Raw genomic sequence first — 25,033 nt, 5'->3', positions numbered from 1 at the left:
AGAACAGAGTAAAAGAATTCATCCTTCTTGAAAGACAGGTCTTTATCACTAAAAAACAGAAGAGTTCCCATTTGCAAACATCTCCACTGGATATCTTTTATATCATCAACAGGATGCATTTTTGTTTGGAATAGCACAAAAATATGGGGATGTAGTCACTATTTTTAGACATGCCACAGAAACATGGAAATATTTTCACGACAAGGAAAGACAAGAAGTGAAGATATCTGACTACTGACCTTTAATGAACTCTTAAGTTCCCTTGGACAGTATGCATTACATACATGTTTTGTCTGGGGTAAAAAACTTACTTCCTCATTCAGTTCAAATCAAGAACTTATTTTTACAATATTTTGTATAAAGCAAGGCCATGAAATCAAACTACAGACTTAAGGCATCTTATTATAAATCCCTGTAGGTCACTGCCCACAAAATCCACAATGGACTACAAAAGCAGAGGGAAAACACACTCCTTAAAAGACAGCTTTTGGGAAAAAGGAGTTCAGAGATTAAGGTGATAGATGGCAGATGCCAACAAATACATATAAAATTTATATACTCAGGAACCACTATTTTACTGGTGGAAAGCATCTGAGCAAAGTATATAGTTCATATCACCAAGTTTAAGCATTACAACATCTCAACTAAAATAACAGTACTGCAAGCTAAATGAATTCACAAGGTCAGGACTGGAGAGGGCTATATTTTCATGCCTCATTTAATTACCCCACAAAAATCGTATACAAATCCTTTTTCCTAACAACACTGTGTTATAACACAGTGGCCTAATCATACCATAGAGCTTAAGAATCATTTTTACAAGTACTTAGAAGAAATCCTTCAGTATTCTTTCAAATTAATTAGCCAGTAAAGGTTTTTAGTCAACCTGAAGCTTACATACATAGAAATTGCAAGGGAGTCTATGTACTTCAATGTATTTAAAATATTTCTGAACATATGTACATGGAGTATCAAGGCTGTGCACATCAAAAATGCACTTTTAGGATGTAGCACAGACTTTCCAGTGCAAAGAGACAGTGGCATTTCAAGAGCTCTGTTTACCCAGATGGTTCCCCTTGGAAATTCTTGCATCTGGGAGAATGACAGAAGTATGAAACACATACAAAAAAACATTTCAATACTACAGAAATTTCAGGTAAACCTCCTAAAATTCTCAAATATAGGGAAGGTGTGATAAGAAAGGCCTTTATCATCAGGTCAGTATCAACAAGGACAGTGCTAAGTCTTTCACTCTATCAGGCAAAAAGAACCTTGTCCTTCTGTGGAGACATGTGTTAACTTGATGTTCAATTATAGTATAATCTTAAAGTTTTACAAATTTTTCTCCCACAATATTACACTCTAGCTTCTTTAAGAGCTGAGACAATGGAAGTATCACAAAAAATCTACCTCAATGAGATTGCTATTATGAGGTAATAGTATTAATATATTATGGGAAGTTCATAAGCCTAGAACACAAGAATACTTATTTTACAGTGTTTACTTCCTTCCTATTTGCTACACAAGTGAGCTCACATTATTTCTTTCTATTAAATTCTGCATTTTAAGTAACAGCATAAAATTGCATATATTCCACCCAACACAAATCAGGCCTCTCCTGAAGCCACAAAGACCAGTTTTTTTCCGTCATTCACTTGTCCAATATGCAAAACATAACTGTCAATCCGTTAGCATCCCTGACAGCATAATTGCTGAACAGTTCAGAACACAAAAAACATGAGGAGGGTTGGGACCAAAAGAGATACCAGCAACATTCCTCCTTGCACACTTTAGTACTAATTTAGGATTCTTCCTCATTAAGATTCCTCTCCAGCCACTGTCAAAGCAAATCAAGGAATCTGTAGAAGAAGGCTGAAAAGGCCTCGAAAGCCAGCACTGCCAAATAAAATGGGTTTGTACCACTCCTACTCATTTCAAAAACAAGCTGTAGCATCATTTACCAACAGATGCCTGATCTCTCAGAAGTAGGTTTGTCTCTGCCACCAGCTCCAAGATTCCATTTTCCAACTTCTTACCTGGTCGACACTCCCCTCCCTCAGTCTGAATATATGTGCATGTTTTAATCTGTGGATGCCCAACAAAACTACATCTCATTGAAGGAATGGCATCTCTTCTCATTTTGCTGCTGCCAAATCAGTATTCTATCCGTAAAATTTATTTGAAAAATTTTAAGGTGTCTTGTCTCATGTGAAATACCACCCCTTGTAGCACTCGAGCAAATATGTAAGTTCATAAAAGTGATTTAAGAGCTACACACTACAGCAGAGCAGGAATTTTTCTGGAGTTGTGATCTGTATCAGAAGATGTAGAGATTTCTTTAAATCATGATGCAACAGATGTGACATTTTTGACTACTGAGAGGCAGCCTTGGGTCCTTACTGGACCCAAAAGTAGCTTTAATTTTCAGTCTATGCAGACTGAAAGTACAGCTTCTACCATTGCAATTATAAATGAGAAATACTGGTACATATTAAGGCATTTATTATTTTTTTTAATAACGCTATCCCCTTTTCAATATCCCTAATTCAAAATTTTAAAGAAGAAAATCAAAGCGAAGGCTGTCTATAGTTATATCCATCTTCAGGCTTTGTGATTATTTTAGCATCAGTGATCTAGAAAAACATTTAACTTTTTTTTTTTAAATTATTTTGAAAACTGCATAAATACCATTGACTCAGACTGGACTGATCTTGGTCTTGAAAATATCAGCCATCTAATATCTACTATTAAAATTCTATATTATCTAAAGAATTTTTGGTCTTCTTATGGAAGGTTATTTATATTCCACTTCCTGAAATGGAAATTCAAAGTTTCCTAAGATAAAAATGTTTGTGACTCACTGCGGGGGTTTTGCAAGATACATCCCTTTAAATCTGAGCAAGTCAGGCGGTATGGGTAGCTGACATAAATCTGAACAAAAACATTTTCTTCAGATTCTACCAACGTGCCCATTTCTAGAGTTTCTACTTTCAGTCCAGCACAACTTATGCTTTGTTAGCAACAGCACATGAGTAAAGGATGTTGTCCTAGTAATTTCAAGTGTTACAAAATTTATAACTTAGAAATACTACAGTGTTATCTTGTGGATACAAAAAGAATTTTTTTTATTATGAGGTAGATGAATCACTGCACAGGTTGCCCAGAGAGGTAGTGGATGCCCCATCCCTGGAAACCTTCCAGGTCAGGTTGGATTGTGGCTCTGAGCAACCTGATCTAATTGAACTGCTCACTGCAGTGGGGCTGGACTAGATGACCTTTAAAGGTCCCTTCCAAATCCTACGATTTTTTGGGGTCCTAAAGAAAATAGAAGCAGTAGAAGCAATTTTGGTTCATGGGTTCATGTCCTCCCTTTCTGTTCTGTGGAAACGCAGAAAGAAAATTTAATAGATGACATCTTTGCAGCTTTGTTTAAAAGACAATAAATTAATCCTGATGGTCTCGGTTGCATTTTCCAAAAAACATTTTATAAGCACATTTGCAAAAAATGAAATTCACAGAAGTGAAACACAAAGTCAGCTCCACTAGCTCAGACTACTTAAGCAGCTGCTGTATGACTAAATAAAGTATATTTCTCTGCTTAGCAGAGGGGAGGAATGTCCCCTCCCAATGCCCTGAAGGCTTTTGATGCATTTTTTTCCTTTTCATAGAAGAAATGATTAATAGCTATGGCTTAAATCCAATGTACAGTTTTGGCAGCTGCTGATGGGCCACTCCATCTACTTGCTGCTCTCTTTGCTACGCACAACACGTGCTGTTAAATGCATGCTGTCAGAAGTGCTAAAATGATTCACTTTTAAATCTGGTAAATCTAGATTATGACTACTTGAAGGAGTTGCTTCTTAACTGCAGGTGTAGAAAACAGGCAAATGTTTTTCCTGTAAAATTTGGCATGTCAGTTTTCAAAGCACATAAAAAGCACCATCAGGTTAAAAAAAGTTATATTTTTTTCCACTGTTTACAGAGCAAGCTTTAATTAAACAAACTGCAAACCTTCCTATGAGCAACAACACAGCTGTGAAAAACAAGCAAGTCTTACGACTACTGGAAGTCTATTTTTTGCCTCCATAGTTTACACAGGCAGTATTGTCTCTCAAATTACCATTTAGCTATGATGGAAATGGATCTGTTTTCAGATTACCAAAATAAAACCTCTCTCTCCAGTACAGTGTCGAACCAAGAACTAAGAAAGAAAAGTTTATTTAAGGTATTTATGTGTTTAACAACATTGTGCCACGATTTTTATTTCAGTTTCTTGCATGCAATATAGCCTTTGAGAGAACAAGAGCACCCCAAACACAAATACAGATGCTACTCCTAACACTTCAAGATCATTTAAAGTCAAATAAATGCTTGGCTGTCTTAAATACCAAGGAGTAAATATATTTCATTTCCAATAGCAACAAAAGGTCGAGTCTTCGTCAGGTTTTAGAATGTTTCTGTGTAGAAATAAGAGAGCTATAAGCTTTACTGTAAAAGAACAAACTGGAGATAATGGAGATCTTGAAGTGTTATTTACTTTCTTCCTACTTTGAACTTAAAAGTCTTATTTCATGTATTAATTTTGAATGTTGCCTCTGTTTTGAAGCTGTGCTAGCAGTGTATCCACCAATGCCAGTACCAATCATTTCCTTCAGTTTTCTTTTGGTTTGCCCAGTTCTAAGTCAAGAAAAAAAGAATGTAGGCAATCCATGTAAGGACACTTCACTGAAATTGGAAGCTCTTGCTTCTTTAATTTAACATTAGCAGTGTTGTTTTCAATTTCTAATTAGTACAACCAGGTTTTAAGCAACAAAAAAATTAAAGTATTTAAATACTTTAAACCTGTATTTACAGATACTATATTGTCAATGAAACAGGGACAAAAAGGTTAACTAGCCCCCAATTTTCTCTCTGCAAGAACTGTTTGGTAGCCAAGCATAAAAGTACAGAAAGGTTGCTTACCTTATTAATTTACTAAAAGTGTATCTGGTATCCCCATAGGAAAATTTTATCCTCCTCAACCATACAATCACAGATCTATGGGTTCCCCTCTCTCCCCTTACAACAGGAGCGCTTACTTTTAAAAGATATGCCAGGTTAGTAAAATCAGAAATAATACTACAAAAGACCCAGTCAACCCACATTCCTGCTCATACTCCTGAAAGAGTCATTAGTCCAACCTTTACTTTAAAGTCAGCCTGCCTAGTAGTTTCATACAGCAATTTTTGTCATCTTAGCACACTTCTCTCACACTTTTTTCTCTCTGTAGAGTGTTAGTAGTGAGTCGCACTGTGTGTTTGTAACCTACTGGAAAAAGTTAGAGAATTGTGTCAGTTTCCCTTATGAACAACAGCAGCGAGATGAAACATCTATTGACATCACAGGATCCAAAAATTTAGAAACACCTGTAGATCAGTTAGCTTAAGAGTTATTTAATTCATTGGTGAAGCAGTACTCGTACAGAAAGAGAGCAAGGAGACTACAAAAAATTTACTAAATTTTATTAAAATGAAAGCTGTTATTATCACACCTACACCCTCTCTGTCTCCAGACAGGTCTACAAAAATAACAGCCTGCAAAGCAGTCAAACCTAGCTGACACGAGCAGAGACATCTACAAAAGCTGCTTTGCCAGTACAGTTTATGTCACTTCTCAGAACAAAATGAGTATTTGGTGATATGACACAACCCAAAGCATTTTTGCTAGTATAAAAACTGATCAGAGCATAAGTTAGACTGGTACCACTGTACAGGAGAGCATCACTGACATTATTCTTCCTTCTGAGATCCCAGTCCAGATATGAGAAACTCCCACAAACTACAGTATGCAATCTATATATGACATTAGAGCCTATTAAATCAGTGCATGAACAGCCTTGCCAATACAGTTCATTTAAATCAAGGAGATGCTCAAATCCAATTAGAGTTAAGGCACATTTCTACCTCAATCTGAATGAAGAGTGGAGAAAAAAAAACAACAAAATAGAAATAAGCTAAAAGCCTGGTCACACTGAAGAAGCCCTTCACATATTTTTTTTCAATAAAAGATATTCACATACTTGCTTCTGTAAAGTAAAATTAATGAAGTTACCTTAAAACTTATCTCAGTTGTATTTAAGCAAAAATATGGGCTGAGTCACTATAAACTCAAGTCCACTACTTCTCCTTATACAACCTTCCTCTGAAAGTTAGTTTCTTCTGCCACTACGGTAAATGAAACAATATGACTTTCTAAAGAACCACAGATCAAGTGCCAAGTGCTGGAGGGGACAGTTAACAGAGGGAGGAAAAAGAAGCTACCTGGAAACACGCACCACATACTCTGACCTTCTACCCTCTTCTATTTCATTCCTTTTCCTGTACTACTCACCTGGGGCTTAGCCTTTAAAAACCACTAACCTCTTAAAAAGACATTGTTCTGGTAAAGTGGTTAATATTCATCTACTACATGTTAAAATGTCACATAAAGTAGTACCTACTCTGTTGGCTGCTAGGCTGCTTCTGGCGAACATCACTGCACTTCATTATTCAACAACTTCCTCAGCCTTCAGAAACTGTCTGGACTGGTGGGCTGAAGGTCATTAACATTTTAAAATGCCTGCAGCTAATATTTCCAAGTTATCCAAGAGAGTAATTACTGCCCATATTATTGTTAAATATTAGCACTTGTTCATATTATAGAATCCAACACACACTTTCAAGCTGGACATTATATTAATTTTGCATACAAAGACTTTTTCCCTCCAAATAAGCTACACTAAGTTCCTCTTAAGAGAAACGGCACAAAATATTGATACCAAATTATCTTTCTTGAGTTTGGATAATGCAGGAAGAAAAGGTCACGTTAACATGAAAAAACAGTAATTGTATACAAAATACATTTTACAGAGTTACAGGATGCTCTCTTCATTCTGAAGGGGGAGGAAAAATTATAGATGGTTCTTTCAATAAAAGCCTTCCATAGACAGCAGCACAGTGGTGCTCAGGTCAGTGCAGAGCACATCATCTAGGCAAGAGAAAAACATCCACTTCCATTAGGAATACCCACGTCTACATGTACACCTTGATACAACCAGCATAACTATGACAAAACACTCTCTCCCCTCCTCTACCTGCAAAAAGGGTCAAAGTTACCTGAAACTCTAGACTCTCTAATGAAAGTCTGCTTAAGTCTTCCAGATTGCAAAGACAGTTTCACCAGTAATCATTTTCTTTACTATAAAGGTTGACTGGTAAAAGTTTTTATCTCATCCTCACAATTTTGTATATTTTTATAGGCTAACCATGGAGACCCAATAACCTATGTAAACATACATTGTAACTGAATTAGCTCCTGAAGACTGTGATCCTTACACATTCACCTACCAAGTCAAACTGCAGGGCATCAGAAACATCTTTTGTCACCCTTAAGGAGCTATAAGATCTGCAAAAGTAATTTTCTCCAGAGTGTAAGTGCACATAGGTGGCAGAGAGACAGGGTTAGATAAAGCTACTGAAGTACTTTAAAATTAATTTTTTAATGACTCAGCTAATATAAATGGCTCTAAGGTTCCTACAAACAGCAGCCTACCTGCAGTCCCATCACCTGAAAAGCCTTAAGATCTTCCTTATGAAACAGGCAATATCTTTCAGCGGTCCACAGGATAGCAATTACAGAAGTCATAATGCAGAAACATCAAAAAAGTTTTTTTTCTCAACACTGCTATCACTGGAAGTACTATAACATCCAGAGATACTCAAAGGAGCTGGACACAAAAATCTACACCAGAGTTTATTTATAAAAAGCCAAATTATCTGGAAAAAAGCACTCAAGTTTTCTGCTTGCTGTCCCAGTTCTAATGACAGCAGACAGCAAAGCAGTCTGGCATTAGAATATTTGCTTACTCGTGTAAAAATACATCTTTAACTCACATTCCAGGTTTACATTGACTATAAAAGCATTTCTTAGTATCCAGATCCACAATTTTTCCCACTGCTACTCTGTCAAATGCCAAACAAGCAGCAGCTCACAGAAAATGCAAAGATAAAGCTTTATTTCTTAGAACTACTTAGAAATCCAACTAAATACCTTCAGGGCTCCATTAAAAGATATTAATTAATACTTAATTCTGCATGCCATCTATATTTTTAAAGCTGGCATAGCATTTGAATAATTTACTTGCCCACTGATTTTCCAAATTATCTCTTTAACAAACATGGGGAAAGACTGACAAACTGCTACCCACAACTCCAAATATGAAATACTGATTTGGAAAGTACATCCTCATTCTTACAGTCATTTATCCTACGCAAATTGGAGAAGTTTTGTTTCCTTTCTTAAAGCCATACTTTATTTGTTGAAACTGAGAATGACTATGAAATGTTAGATCCGTGTTAATAGTAACTATAACTCACACTAACTAAAGACAGCATCGTGAGAACTAAATAACAGAAGACCCTCCACAACTGAACATATAAAGCATATTCCCGCTGTTTCAAGTATTCCATGCTATCAAGTGATACCATTTCAGTGTAGCCATATTAGTTTCAGTTGCCTTAATGCATTTATTCATAACACAAAATAAGACAAAACCAAACAAACCACATGCACCCCATGGGAGAGAAAGGTCATTTTCTTGATTTTATCCGAGTGTAAACAGATGTTTGAATAGAATATTTTTTAGCATAAACACAGTCAGAAAACATTTCTAAAGTGTGTCATTTCAGTATCATATTGTTGTTACCAGGAACTTTATTTTTTAATAAAAAGCAAATGTAAACCACATTGATTAAATAGAAAGCATATTGATTAAATAGAAATGTCATAAGTAACAAGCCAAGAAAAAACTAATCCTAGGGAGTTTTTTTCAGTTTCACCATACTATAAGATGTCAGTGCAATTGCTAACTCATCCTTCAGATTTTGTCACTACATGGGATTTATAAAAGAGGTGGTTTTTTTAGGCTGGAGAAGGAATCTGTCCACAAGCAGCAAGTATGCTTTAGTGATTATGACACACTGAATTCCTTTTACCCCTTAAAGCATTTTTCTTGCATTGTTCAACACCAAAATGAATAATTTCGGAATTTTAGAAAGCTGAATCCTAGCAGCACAAACCAATCAGAAGCAAAGTTCCGCACACAGAAAGCCTGCGACTGTGAAGAGAATGAGAAGAGCAGAGTGAATAAACAGTAGAATGAGAAGAGTAACCAAGGGGGAAAAAATTTAAGAATTTACAGTTGACAGTAACTGGGAGATTCTCAGTCGGAGAAAGGAAAGAAAGCCTTCTGCTCATTCAAGAAACAGAATCAGGTGATGGTAGTATAATATGCAAGCTGAAACACACAAAAGACAACCCGCTATGTGGGGGATGCTGTATTAACTAGTGCAACATTTTTTCTCTATCTGGCTTTTTATCAGGTCACTATCTTACACATACCTGGAAGCTTCTCACTATGTTCTTTATCTGTCTCAGATCTGAACACAATCTTCTGGTTACCAGTTTTTTTCACACATCACCTATTTACACACACAGATCCCTTTTGTGGGTTTGTGGGTTTTCTTTTTTTTTCCTTTTTTGTTTGTTTGTTGGTTTGTTTGTTTGGGTTTAGTTTAATTACAAACCCCCCCCCCCAAAAGAATAAACCAAAAACAAACAAAAAACCAAACCAAACAAAACAAAACAAACAAAAAAACACACACACAAGATCTTCACAGAAGACTATCTTCTCCTGAGAAAATTAACTGAAATAGCGAATTAATTCCCTAAGAATAATTTCCTTTTAATATTATCAAAGTAAAGAACTTTTAACTTAATTAAGTTGAAATCTATTTGAAAAGCTAGGGGGGGTTGTCCCTAAGCAGCAGGCTCCTTACTAAAATTTTTTAAATGACTCATGATTGCAGCATCTCCAAGTTTTGTAAGTATACTCTGAGCAGGTTATCCTTCCAGAGCAGCTGCAATGCAGGTATTGCAGGGCCACGCTATCCTTAGAGCTGGAATTGGCTGAAATGACTCAACATCAAGAAGCCGCTGCTGAACACCACGTTTGATGGTCTGTCACTGCAGGCAATCATAGATCATCTACAGAACAACAAGGTCTTTTACAGACACTACTTTGTCCCTTTTAACTACTTACAGACACTCTTTTGTCATTTTCTTCTTAAAAAAAATACAAACCCACATATCCATCTTGAAAGACAAGTGTCCATTCTGATGTTTTAGAGTTGTTAAGTTATAGATTTTAATCATGTCTTCACATAAAACTTCATTTTGAATTCCTTATAGCAATAGTTATTCCTCAAATGTACTGTACGGTACGTGCTTGCTAAGTGGTCATACCACAAGCATACAAGTTCAGTTTACTGCTGCATAAACAATAGCATGAACTTTAATGACTAAACAGGGCTGTTTGTGAGAAATCAATCCTAGATTTAAGACCTTCCACTGAACCCTGACTAAGACAAAACCAGTTATTTAGTCAAAAGCCTTCATTGCATTCCCACATCTTTGCTGCCCTCAGGATTGTTGTATTCCCTGAGGACTAGTTTAAGTGGTTAAGCCTTTTGTTTGTAAATTGGGGAGAACCTCTTCCATACACTAGAACTAGCAAAAATTATTATGCATTTAATGACCATTTGCTTGTTATTCTCATCACCTCCAAGGTGGGAGAGACCTTTCACATTTAAGATCCTCCATGACCTTACATGGTTGGTAGAAGCATGAAACAGATAAGCATCTCCCCCAAGTATATATGTATCCTTATGTAAAAAAAAAAAAAAATCTACGTGGGAAGTAAGTGCTACCAAATAGGATACAGGCTGAGTGCCTCTGCCTCCACATTCCAACCCAGGTGTAGACTCTATTAAAGAAATAATTGAAACTGAGGTGATTACTGTCTTTTGCATTTTAATCAGTCATATAACTGATGTGGACACCAAGAAATTATTTTAAATAGTTTCATTTTTGGAGGTGAACCAGCATATGCCACAGTCACAGCATGATACTGCAGAGCTAAGGATCTGTGTTTCATTGTGGAAGAATACTTTCTGTACAGTTCCTTTTGGGAAGGAGAAGAGAGAGGACATGCCAGAAAACCACAACAAGTAGCATTTTTGGAGGAAGGCACTTCCTGACCTTAGCTTTCAGATAAATCCCAAACTGAAGACATCTATAAATAGAAGAAACAGGAAAAGAAATCAAGTAAGATATCAAATGTCACTTGTATAATGCAGAACTTTCCTTTTTCCTTAAAAGAAATTGTGACACAGTTTTCCTAAAGCAATGCACAGTGTGCAAGTAGCTATGTCTTAGCAGCCTAGATACTGGTCCTGCTATTTCTTTATCTCCTGGCTCATTTTACAAACGATTTAGAAATACTCTTCTCTAGCGTTCATAAATAACACTCAAACCTTTCAACAGACTCAGGCAACTTATTATAGACCCTCCAAACCATTTTATAACAGTGAGTTTAACACATTATGGTATGGTTGCAAAACTTAACATAACGTGTCTTCCACTGTTTTATGTGTTTCACAAAGTTGGCAAGTTCTAGATACGTTATTTCCCACTGAACCTAAGATTACACTGGAACAACCAGAGTAGGTAAAGTCATCCTGAGAATGGCATTTCAGCAGCTATCTAACTGCAGAGGTGACAGGCCAATATTTGGCTGACAAATTGTGATAAGCGTGCTCTAAAAATAAACAGCAACGTATGAGGCAGCAAACATCACAAAGCTGTAGCTGTGGGTTTTGTTTTTTTTTTATAAAATGGAAACCTCACACAATAAACCAAGATGCCTTGTGAAGTTACCCATGGTTAGCAGAAGTAATACTTCACCTAAAAGCTATTTATAAAGGCCAGGGTAACCATTAGAGCACCTGTTTCAAACAAACCCCCTTTGTTCAAAAGAAATGTAAGGTAACTCACATACTGGAACGTGGGCCAATGTCAACAGCAAATCCAACTGGATTTATGGAGGTTGTGTCACTATAAACTGTGTTACTTTCGTCATGACTAAATGTTCATTTAATATCAAGCCAGGATAGACTGTAAGAAAGTGCCATTATTTTCTCTTTAGTTGTGAATTCACACAGCATATTCATTTACATAAGAACATTAGACCTTAAACAGCAATGCTAGTTTATCAACCTAAGAAAAGTAGAAGTTAGGCATACGCCAATTCTGATGATGACATACTTAGAGTATTTGTACGTTTTGTTTTAAAAGTGAAAAATAACTTGCATAAAGTACACTGTATTGCAATTCATAAATAAAAAGGAGTTTCTTTCCCACTCAGAAATAAATACATGTGACAGAAAGTGTTAGCCAAAATCACACAGTTCTTCCTAAGTGCTCTCCTTGGAAGAAAAGTACCTCAAGTGATGACTTTAAGGCACAAAATTCAACAAAGCACTACTAATGGGGGTTTAGAAAGGGAAAAACTACAAGACATCAAATTAATAAGACAGGTTAAATCATAGCACAAGACTAGGTACAAAGAATGAGTACAAGAAGGGAGAAATTAAAAAAGGATCTCTAATTTGCCTGGACATATAGAAACATAACATCTTCTCCCACAGATCAAAAAGAAGTATCCTACCCCAGAACTCAATTTTCTTTGCTCTGGGTCCTTAGAACTACTTTACAGAGCTAACAAAGCATTTCTACACCATCATATTGTGCATCATGTCAATCATATTTTCCAGCAATACCCAGTAGTCCAGAAGTTTTCAACTACTAAAGTAATATTCCTCTAAAAGTCATCTTAAATTAAAGAGTTGTACAAGCTTCTTAAAGAGGATTTAGGAACAGTGGAGATCAGTTATCCATCAATACTCAGTCTGGTAAAATATAAGCTACTAGCATTAAAATAAATGGTTGTCTAAAATACAGCAATAATGGAATATACTCCTCTCTTCCACCTCCACAAATACTCACAACACTGCAACAACCATCATCCTTCCCCTGCCATCGTTACCTCAAACCATTTTCAACAGCTGAGCTGGAATTGTGTCGCCATCTGATAGTTGTTCAGTGGCCTACAACCAAGGAGTTGGCATTTTCCAACTAAATCATCGGGAATTAAAACAAGTCATTGGTGCTAATTAGCAGCTTTCAGCAGTAACGGAGAAGCTGTGACAAGGACGGAAACTCAATTACCCTCATTCCAGCAGGCGCCTGTTCCTGGTAAGCATGTAGATGGCAGAGCCACTTGTGTTTCTGTATCTATGGTACATGTGAAATACTTCAGTCTTCAAATCAGACCACTGTGTGCTATTCACATGGGGTCTGATCTTTTGTGTTTTGTATAACAAATTCATTGAAGACCCATAACAAATTTGATGCACTATCTAGCAATGTGTACCATAGGATCAATGGAGAACATGAAATGCAACTCAGACTGAAACCCTCACAACTACCTCCCCGTAACTCAGAGTGAAAACTGCCTCACTGGGAGTGTTCACCATCTGCTCGCTACCTCCTTAGCAGCAAATACATTCAAGCTACTTAGCTACTGCACTAATAGAGTTTAGAGAGAGACACCACCTGAACAGCACTCATCATTAACCAGTGCAAAATCTCATTTCTTGCTTCATACTCAGACAGAGCATCCTCCATGAACTACACCCCCATTTATTGTCTTTCTTAAGATAATATCATTTCAATCGATGGGCCACTTACTGCCTCCATTGGAGAAGCTGCTGGTCATTAGAAATCACAATGTGTGTCGAGATCAACTACATCACTTCAGCTGTCAGCATCTTGTTATCAACTTGTTGTTAGCAATTGGGATAAAAACCCCAACCACGTAAAACACCTTTGCCTCACATTCTGCTTCAGCAGCACCCAGCACTTGCTTTTCTCTTCCAGTTTTTGACTCTTTTTGGAGACTGTGGTTCCTCTAGAATTGAGGAATGATTCCGCAGGCAGAGCTTCTGTCGTGGTTTAGCAAAAGTAATTTCCGATTTAGTGTTTCCAGTGAAACACTCCGAACCACCACATGCTACTCGCTCACTGCCCCCTTCCACCTCTCCCTTCCACTGTGGCAGGACTGGAAGGGGAATTGGAGACACAAAAGGTAAAGATCACAGGTTAAGATAAGAACAACTACATTATCATTTTGCAGTTGCTAGCTTATAAAGTTCAAAGCTATTTCAACACTAAGTACCATCACACATAAACACAGTAAAATGCCACAACTTACAAATATTGACATCACTATTTAAATAAAAGTCCATCTTTTTTGTTACTATACCTATGGCGCCTTCAAAAACTGTATGAGTAAGCAATGGGGTCTTGTGTTCTGGCAGCGTCAGCCTGCTTGTCCTGCAGCACTGACAAAGGAAGACACTTGGAACACCCACAGCAACACTGACAAGGGACACAAAGATGTAACACTGCACAGACAAGCCTCTTTCTCTCAGCTCAAAATGTATCTAAATATTTACTGCCACATACATATATACTGTGCATTCTGAGGTGTCTTTTGACAAATAGCAAAAGTCCACACAACCATTCAAATGAGCACTGGCTACTCACATGCAATATGTAACTGATTTCAGCAAGGTTATGTATTTTGAGAAACTGTTTTGTGCAGGCGAGGGAATGGTTTCCTCTCAAGATTAAGCACTTACCTCAAAGTCAAAACAAAAACAATAGAGAGTACATATTTTAAGTATGTCCCAACAGATTTCACATACCAAATGGAAAAATGTGTATGTCTCTTAACTTGCATGCCAATAAAACTGTCACTTTTTTTGCCCCCAGCATGGGAAGAGAGCCCACCGGCATCCAATTTTCAGGTACCGTACAACAAAGCAATGTAAATACAGCCAAGATTCAATATTAGCAATACAAAAAAAATACATCAGGCCTTACCTTAGCAATTCATCCACCCAATTCAGTGCATGCAAGAGTAGCATTACTACCCAGATTTCTTACCATTGCTATATTCTAATGGGGGAAAAGCCCTTACATTTTACACAAGTTTCCTTTTACGTTAATCCTCATAACAAACAAAAAGGGAAAACCTCTCTCAAGAAGCATCTTGCCCATATGCTTAATAAGTTAAAAAAAAATTCTCATTTTAGTAAATGCATCAAGAATAAATAATGTCATAATATTCCATCTAGGTTAATTTTTTTTTATACTTCTAGACAGTGTTTGAAAATGGAGCACCATACACTCTCTGGAGAAGGTTAAGCTATTTCAGAGGTTCCTACACACAACCATAAGCATTTATTCTCAGTCTTGTAGCATAAGTCTTCACACCTTCAGCTGCACCAACACAAACATTTGAAGCCATAATCTAAACCAGACTGAGTCATGTCGATTTTAGAAAGCAAAAACTCTCATACACCATCTCTTTTGTTCAGTTAACAAGATTGTACCACTTATTCGGTGTATATTGTAGCCTCAGAAACAGTTGGATTGGCACAAATGAGGCAGCTGACAACATCAGCATGGGAAACAAAGCTCTTAAACAAACTTTTCTGCTAAAGAAGTATGATGTACCACGAAAGATTTAGCCTTTGGTTTCAGCAAGTCAAATCTCAAGCAGAAGGTTCTTCCACCTGTATTGGTGGTTTAGCCTTGTATATCCCACCAACTGCTTACAAACCACATTTGTGCAACTTTTTATGTCACCCCTCCAAGTTTTCAGTTATTTTTAGTTTTTCCCCAATGACCATAAAAGTAAAATAAGGATGGGGTACAAAAGTATCCTTAAAAATACAGAACTGCAAATGCAAACTGGAAAACAAAAAACAAACAAACAAACAAACAAACAAACACAACTATGTAATAAAAGTTTTTATTTATTAAAACAAGTTTATTTTAAGACATACAAAAAGCAAGCAAACAAACAGCCTGGTAAAGACAGTCAATAACAGGCATCTCCAGAAATGCATCTTTCATGAAACTTACTACCCATTCCCAGGTAATTTACACTGATACCAAATGCATTTTCATTGTGTTGGTGTTTATCAGAATACATACAAATAAGAGAAAAATAGGTAAGTTATGCTTTCCACAGAAATATTAATATAAGAATATTCCTTCAACCTTTATCAATCCTGAAAAGTAAACTTGTGCCTCCCACTCTCCACTCTCCCTCCCCCCAGTTTAAATATTTCAACCTTTTCTTATGCCTTCAGTGTTTTGCTCAGGTAATTATATAGATGCTGCTCATTATTGTTGACTAGAATTCTTTAGAACTGTTCTAAATCAAATATTGAATCACTCTTACTCAGGTCAGAGAAGACAGAGACACACAGAGAAACACATCTACAGCTATATGGGCGTAACAGAGATACCCAGAGAGAAGAAATAGCTGATTTTAACTGCAAAACAAAGCTGTAAGGAAAGCACTGCAGTAGGGCTCTTCTCTCTCCCTTTTCAAGAAGAGTGGTTAACTTCATCAGCTTCAGGAAAAGGGAAGCAGAGAACCACTTCCATTTTGAGACTTATTCAAATACACTCCTTCACGCAAAATATATCCAGCAAATTAAATCTGCAACACTGGCTGCAGCAAACAAGGCGTGCAGGCTCAGCTGCCCTCCACAAAGCATCTTTGTGGAGCTATCTTTCTGCCAGCGCTCCTTTTGAATCCCCAAACAATACCTCACAAAAATTAGATCTCCTACTGTGGGAAAGTTCCCAAAACACAAGCCAAAATACATTTTCTCATGAGGATACAAAAAACCCTCAACGAGGAAGTCGAAGTTCTTACAATGACTGTTCAGTGTCCATATAGTTATTCTTGAAACATGCTAACAGATTAAGTAGTAACATTCTGATTAAAAAAATTATTAGAATCACATCAGTTATTCAACAGAATTAATTAGTAGCTACTAGTAATTTGCATAAGCATAGACCTTTAAAAACTTCTAAACATACAGATTTTTTTAAAACAATGGAGTTCAAGAAACAATAACTTCTTAAAAAAACCTTAGCTAAGCTCTATTGTAATAAGCATAAAATAAATTAATCATCTTTGGAGATTACATTTAAATTATCTTTTTTTTTCCTAATGGTTCTTTGTGAATAACCTGATAACCCACAGAATACTCTATCCTCCTACTAAAGAAAAACACGATTTGGGGAAAATGCTTGTGTGTTCTTTACCTTTGCTGACCTACACTTTTACACCCAAAAAAGATATATTAGCCTTTTTGGTTTTAGAAGTTCAATAGATGATTTTGCTTATTACTAGTTTTGGCAGAAGAGCAAGCCTATCCATGCCAAGCAATATCGCTTCACAATAATCATCCTCCACCGTAGGCTCCCCAACAGCACCACTGGGCCCGACTCACCAGAGGGGTGGGTGAGGATGGGTGGGAGGGAACTGGCCTTTTGGCATAACAGAGGGTACAGACACGTGCTCTTATGTCTGAACAGCAAGTTAAGAGGCAAGTGGACAAAAAAAGCCTGGGCTGAGTAGAAGATCCCCGGGCTTTGGGCCCAGCACTGCTCACTTCAGTAACTTCCCTAGGAAACGAAAGCCTTCCAATTTTTAAGTGCAGGAAGGTAACTCTGTCCACAAAGGCTGTCAAAAACATGCTCACAGGAACATACCCAGCCCAAACCCAGTGCAAACACTTCTGCAGCCACAGCAGGGCAGAAATCATAAGCAAACTCTATGAAGCAGATAATTAATCAAGTAGGAAATTACATAGAGCTTATCAGTGCTACAGTTAAATGCTCACTTTCCAAGTTTCAAACTTGCTGAGATACGTACAGCTAACTGAGCTGCAATCTTATGATGTAATGAGAAAGCAGACAAGTGTTTAGGATAAGACTTCAAATTGGCTATTTCTATGCTATAGGTGAAGGCTTCCTGATCATACCAAGGTCTTTGCATGTGTTGGCAAAAGATACAGCACTATAGAATCTACAAATGCAGAAAGTACTAGCCCTATGACAGGGAAGAACTATTGCAAAAGAAATTAAAAATTCAGTACTCTTGCCCTTCTCAAAGCTCTTGGCAACAAAGATATGAATGGCTATGGGAAAATGCACACACACACCTCCCATCAGAAAGACTGGGAAATAAACATAGTTTCTTTCAAAACAAACAGGATACTGAGCAGCCCATTGCAGCACATACCCTTACTTTTGGGAAGGACATGAAAACTGGCAGTGGAAGTTCAGAATCAAACATTCCAGGACTGTTTTAACAGACTGAGATTAGAGAGGTCACAAGAAAATCTGAGCTATGCAAAGGGTTTCAGTTTTCGTTATCAGCCACAAAAAGATATATTCACACAATTAAGTTTGTTGCACATGAAATTATGCTGCATAGCAATACTAGCTTGAGAAAAAACATTAAGAGGAAAAAAAGTACACTTACTTCAAAAATGCATTCTGTGATATTATTTCTGTACTAAACAAATACATTATTTGCTTTGTCAGGGAAAGGTATCACTTTTTCCCAGTAGTTACTTTGGATTTTATGTTCCCAGTTTAGTGCTGAAACACAACAAGAAAAACCCCTATGGATAAAGGTCTCCAGATACTTGTGTCTGTTATAACTTCTTTTTCAGACACAAGTATCCTCCTGCCCTACTTACACCCCAAGAGACATCACTTAACTTAAAGTTCATCAGACACATTCAGGGGATGTTAGCTATTTTGAACAAGTTTCCAAAACCCTGCAGCATCTAAAGGGTTGGTGGTTTATTTTGGTCAGGTCAACTACCCTTACAGATGACTTTATGACGGCAATTTTACTTCAAGCCCACTGACTGCCAAGCAAGAGAGAAGCCTGGACCAAGAACTAGCAACATTTCTTCATTAAGCTGTATTACTAACATTGCTCCCAACGTTAACACAAAACGTAACAGGCTCATGCCCCAATTCAGAACTAGTCACTGCAGACAGCAGAAAGCCTGAACATTACCACAGGAAGTGCAGTCAGAAATCTAATTCTGTTGGTCAAATGGGCTCCCCTCAAAGAAACAGAATGTCAAGCCTTGCAAGCTAAGGCTACCCCTGAATAACCACATTACAAAGCTCTGAGATGTATTATGGAAAGACATTATAACAATGCAATGCAGCCAAATACCAGGCATCAGCTGTCACAGTCCTTCGCTCTTCAGGGCTTCCAAGAACCAGCAGGAGAATTTAGCAACAAAATCAGTTCTCAGCATTATACTGCTGTTAGCAGCGTGATAACAGGGGTTACCCTCCTCTTCAAATGCTAGCCTCAAAAAGATGGTAACATGCTAGCATGCTGACAGTGAAGAAAATCTGAAAGGAATGCTCAAGCTCCAAAATATTTTTGTTTTCCAAAAGAAAGAAATCCCAAACAAGCTCTTCTGAAAAAGATCATTTCAGTCTTCTGGTGTATTTGGTATAAAGACCATGATCAGCCTGAATTTAAAGACTAAATTCTTTTGCTAGACTCGTACATAAAACGCTTAATTTCTATGATCCCATTAAACTACAAGGCCTTGTATTTATTTGCTAAGAGATCACTATAGCAAGAAGGAAATGTTCATTTCTGGCTTATCTGAAGATTGCACACAATCATGCTATCACTGGTTACAAGTATAAAAATAACTCAACTGGGGAACAAGCTGAAAGTTTATTTGGAAAACGCATAGGTACATCCTATAATTAAACCATTGTTCCTCTCAAGTGTTCAAGAAGGGAGTATCTGCTTAAGAACAGCATCCTGTTTAGATGTCTTCTGACATTAAATGACGCACTAGTATCAAACTAAGGGCTACTGTACAGTTCTCCCGTCTGCCCTCAAGATATGGTCTGATGCTGTTATATCTCTGCTACTAGTTACTGCTGTACTGAATTGCCTCAATGTACCACACCGGCAGTTTCCAGAGGAAAACCTTAGGCATCTAACATATATGAAGTCACACATTAAAAATTTTTTTTCCTGCAGACGTCACTACATGGCATAAAAACAGTGAGCTAATATGCAGAGTTTCTGAAGTAACTAGCTGTTCACATACCATGCCATGCAAATGAGTTGTTAGCATAAAGAAAGATTAGGGCTCGGTTTCTCTTGTTTGAAAACAAAAGCAGCCCTATTTTTTCAGATTAAGCTACACCAGTATAAAACTGCATGCTTACTAAGCTGGCCTATGATGCCAATAAGAATTTGTTTTGAAAAGACTTAAAGCTATAACAGTCCACGTAAGACAACATTCGGAGAAAAAAAAAATAGATTGCTATTACTCACAGCTTAAGGGCAGAAAACCATTTGTAATTTATGAACATTTAAAAGTTAGATTCCCCAAAGTAGTTAAATTAACTTCCTAGTTCACGTCTTCAAAGAGAAAATGAATAGTTTAATACAGCAATTAAAGAGGAGAGCTCTGTTACACAACAGGCATGTTAAAGAGCAGGTCATACACATATTCTTTTTTTTAATTATTTATTAGTTTCTTTAGCCAACAGAATATTGAGTGGTAATTCACAAAATTCAGGAAAACTCTGTAAAGGAGGATACACCAAAGAGATACAAAGTTAAGAATTTACCAAAGCAATTGCAGAATACACTGTTTACCTATTTGGAAAAAAAAAAAATCAGTCCAGTCCAAAATTACCAAGAGATTTTTGCACTACAGAAGTTCATACCAAGTTAAGTTTGCTTTCTCCAACAATGTGTATCAGACTTAGTAGTTCTCAAAGCCATACACAGTGGCTATCATACTGTCACTCCTTTCCTCTGAGCCTGCAGTGAAGGCATTGTGCCAAATTTGCACCCTGACAATCCAGGGTGAATAGTAATGTCAAACAGATATTTACTTCATCATGATTTGGGAGAAGCTGAGCCCCAAAGAGTTTGTTAATGCAAGTAAGCAGCAAATATGCTACTAGCATACTTCTCTTGCTATTTCCTGTACTGACATGAATATGATAAATATATTTTTTTCTTTCCAACTCTCTCTCAACTTTAAAGAAACCTCATGACTTCCCAAAAGCCAAAATTAAATAACTATCTTTATGAGATAGCATTGCAAGGACAGGAAAATTCAAGTAAAGAGACAATAAAAAGTTACTTTAAGGGAGGAAGGAGAAGCAAGGTCTTGGTACCTTTCTATATTTTTCTTCCATTTACTTAACAATGAAAGAAGATATGCATAAGCATATTTCTTTCAAATTCCAATACTACTGTAAAATAAAATCAAACTTCCAGAACAGAGAACCAACATCAGAAAACTCTTTAACATACACAATTCAACATGAGTTATTCACAAAAATATCAACCAAGTTTTCTGCTGCAAGCCCTGCTCTCCCCAGCAGCAACAGGAAGGCACGCCTGACTACCAGTTTCAAGTATTTCCAGTGCTAAAAACACATCATGTTTCCCACAAATTTGGTATTATTTGTGGATTATTTTGGGCCAGTGTCAGTTTCATGGATTTAAGGGTGGGCTTCTTTTCCTGCCGTGATTGCCACAGCAGGCTGCCAGTCTGCTGATTCGGGAAGTTTTACAGCATTAACGCAGCCCTGGTGTTCCCGATTTAGCTCTCTGCCCTGTGCCCTTCACATAGGCTTTATCCCTTCATTCAGGCTGGATTCTTCACTGCGTCATTTCTTACTTTCTGCCTTTTTTGTTTGTTTATTATCCCTTCTAGACAGCAAGGCCAACTGGCAAGGGCACGAGAAAGTTTAACAGTTCACATGGCACAGACCACGCCACAGGGAAAGCATCGTCCCCCCAGCCCAGGCTGGTGGCCCCACAACCTGATCAACTAGTTTCTGAGCATCTGCCAGCCTCACTACTCCTGAATACCCAATCATCCTTTGATAACCATCTCCTGAGGCTGGACACTGCTGGTAGGCTCCCCCAGCTGGAATTTACACCTCTACCAACACAAGTGACCTCGCTACAAGTTTGCGGAGACTGTCTTCCCCAGGACAGCACACTTGGCCTCTTTCAGCTTTCACAACACACTGAAGGGCTGGGTCCAGCACAGAAGGCAAACAGACATTTTTGGAAAGGTCAAACAAGGACAGAGAAACAACTTTAGCACCGCAAAAGCAAGTTCCAGAAGCAGCTTTCTTTTTTCCTGTAAAATAGAATTTAAAAAAAAGACTTGCCAAAGACACGCTACATACAATGCCTATGCAGTCAGTATGTTTTTCCATGAGAAGTTTTATTTTCTCACACATATTCCACGAGCATGAGGATAAAAATAACATTACCACAATGACGTATCTATAGTAGGAGGAATGACTTATGGGTGGTGACCGAAAGTCAAGGTTTTCTCTTTGACCCCAATTTGAAATCATCCCCAGCCAGTGAGACGCCTGCCAAAACAATCAGTAACATTTCTTCCCCAAAACCCGAATACAGGGACTGCTCAGAGAGCAGGACAAGCCTTTAGAAAATAGGACAGATGGTATTACAACTCCAAGCAAAGTAACTCCTTGTATCATTAGCTATTGAACCGCAGCTTGATGTGGGGATCAGTGTAAAGCTTATTAGTCTTTAGACAGTTGGCAGCAACAGCCACTGCAGCAAGCGTTCGGGAGCAGAAGGAACTCATTCAGTTTACTTGTTTTTCAGGTCATGTTAAGTCAAAATGTTTCTGTACGCACGCCGGTCCCCAGCTTAACCTTTCTCAGTCTCTCTAAGTGCAACTACGCTTACAAACAGCTTAAACTCACACACTCCTCTGACAAAGAGGGCTCCAGGAGCCCGGCGCAGGTATCTAAAAAATTCCTGCCTGGTGCCATTGTGTAAGGATTTCACCCTACTTTGGAGAGCAAGGACTTGCCAAGAATACCACTGACCTCAGCCCTTACATTATGAAACAGCGCTGCCAGCTCTAGCCAGCTATGTAAAAGTAGGGATTGAATTCAAATCCGGAGCCACAGCGTACTCCGGGGCAATAACAAAACACACACGAAAAGAAAAAGCCAAACGAAAAATTATACTCTAAGTGCATTTTTCTTTTTACCGGAAGCAACCTTCAAAACAAACCCAGCTGGCGTTTATCCCTCTTCTTCCCCCAAAATTAGTGAGTAGAATGAAAGTTGTCGCGTTAACGCGCGTCTTCCCTTCCCGGGAGCTGCCGGCCGGGAATCCAGCGCTGGGGAGCTCAGTGGGGCTGGCGGGGGGGGGCACCCCTCTCGGGAGCAGCTGCGCTCCCGGGGGAGCGCGGCCGTGGCGCTCCCGGGCTGCCCGGCCGGGGCTGCGCGGGGCGGGCGGAGCGGCCCCGCCACCACCGCCCCGAGCGCGGGTCCGCGGGGTCTGCGGGGAAGGGGCGCCTACCTGGGGGCTGCGCTCCGCCGGGTTCTTCATCACCGCCTGGCGGAAGCTGTTATCCACGTAGGACGCCATCGTGCCCCTCCTGCCTCCCGCCGCCGCCGCCGCCGCCGCCCGGGAGGCGATGGGGGAGGGCCGGCCGGGGCCTGGCGCTGCGCGGCCGGGGCGCTGGGCGAGGAGCTGGGAGGCGGCGCGGAGGCACCGCGGGCTCAGCAGCGCCGCCGCCCGGAGCTGGAGGCGGCGGCCGAGCCCCGCCGGTGGCAGCGGCGGCGACAAGGGCTCGGCGCTCCCTCTCGACCCGGCTCTACGCCTCCCGCCGGCCCGCTCCGCCGCATCCCCCTGGGCACCGTCCTCGCCGCCTCCCTCCTCTTCCTCCTCCTCCCATCCGGGCTGATTGGGGGCTCCGCGCCCGCCTCGGCGACGGGGAAGTTGCTGGCTCGGGGAGGCGGAGCGGCGGGGGGCGGGTGGAGGCGGGACGGAGCAGGGAGGGTGGGGCGGGGTGCTGGGGGTCGCGGCCGGCGGGGTCTCCTTCGGCGGCAGTGGTTCAGCATCCTCCCCCTGGGAAAACATCCTTCCTGGGTTTAACAACCGGAAAAAAAAAAAAAAAAAGTCTGACCGGCTGCCGCCATCGTCCTAAGACACGCGCATCACCATAGCTTTGGCCGTGCATCCTGTAGATGGATCCTGGTGCTGAGCAAGCTGGACACTGAAACAAAAACTATAAATAAAGACTCGATCTGCTGGATCTAGTGACTTTTGGGAGCCCACCTGTTATCACACTTCTCAAAAGTAGTCCGTACCAGCCGGCTGTCCCCTCTGTCATTGTTATATGGGATAAAAACGAGGAAGGGATGTGAAATCTTTATTTTATCAATTTTCTGGGGATTATCTAGCAGCGGATTCTTCTCACGTGAACTTAAGTTTTTAAAGAATAAGGGGTCTCGCAACATGGCTGATTTTCTTTGTTTACCATGATACTGAGCACGTCTCAGCAGCAGCTTGACAAACGCGAATCATGGAAGTATTATTAACGTGCCATTAGCAGCAGAGTAATACTGTTAATGTATTTGCCTTCACAAGTGATGTGTACCCTTCACTGATATGGATCACGCAATGTAAATAATGTCAACACTAATAAATCTGTTTAACTCCCAGTCACTAGCAGTCACATTTCAATCCCAAGTAAGGTAGTGTCATCTTTATTTGATTTTTTTATTTGTGAAAAGTCCCAGGGATAACCATCTTTTCCTTATAAAACATACACTGCTGGTCTCAGGAGACAAAATCTTACACTTTTAGACATACATGGCTCTCAAAAATGCTCTGTCTTCAGACTAATCTTCTAAACCTACTGAATTTCTAGATATGGCTCATTAACAAAGCTAGCTTTTCGGGCTAATCCCATTCATATGTGTCAGCAAAATATTTTTGCAGTAATACCAATCATTCTGGGCAGATTATGGCAAAATACTAAGGAGGGCTCCACATTCTCTACATCTTGCTTGTTGGAGCTTATTAGTAGTCCTTTGGGGGGATTTTTTTCCTAACTAACAGATTGATAACGTAATGTCCTTTGCCCTAAAAAATAACAGTTTTAATATGCTTCGTGTTCATCATTCAGAGGGTATAATTTCTTCAAATTAATCAAGCCTGCAGCTATAGAAAAGTGTCAGCTTTTCCAAAGCTGAGTTTACCAACACGGAGTGCTGAAGTTCCCTTTTTTTGTGGGGCATATGTATAGGGCGAGTGCCACAGGAATGTGAGGAATGCTCTCCTGGGCTTCAATCCTCAATCACTCCAGGGCACCCA

The 25,033-nt window shown here is 39.0% G+C and overlaps 1 protein-coding gene across 4 annotated transcripts in view; it reads right to left on the bottom strand.

Annotated features, from left to right (window-relative positions):
* Positions 1-23,646, bottom strand: part of RAPGEF2 (Rap guanine nucleotide exchange factor 2) — a 181,132-nt gene extending 157,486 nt beyond the window's left edge. For 3 of the 4 annotated variants that reach the window (XM_064652354.1, XM_064652353.1, XM_064652355.1), the window contains exon 1: positions 23,231-23,518. In XM_064652354.1, coding sequence (XP_064508424.1) covers positions 23,231-23,299 — 69 coding nt within the window. In that variant the 5' untranslated portion in view covers positions 23,300-23,518. Of the gene's footprint in view, positions 1-23,230 lie in introns of all 4 variants that reach the window. The other variant, XM_064652356.1, reaches the window with a different exon arrangement.
* Positions 23,647-25,033: the final 1,387 nt, after the last annotated feature.

This window comes from Pseudopipra pipra, chromosome 4 (assembly GCF_036250125.1).
Source record: "Pseudopipra pipra isolate bDixPip1 chromosome 4, bDixPip1.hap1, whole genome shotgun sequence".
Lineage (NCBI taxonomy): Eukaryota > Metazoa > Chordata > Aves > Passeriformes > Pipridae > Pseudopipra > Pseudopipra pipra.
Note: the sequence above shows the minus strand (reverse complement) of the source record. Positions and strands in the feature narration are given on the sequence as shown.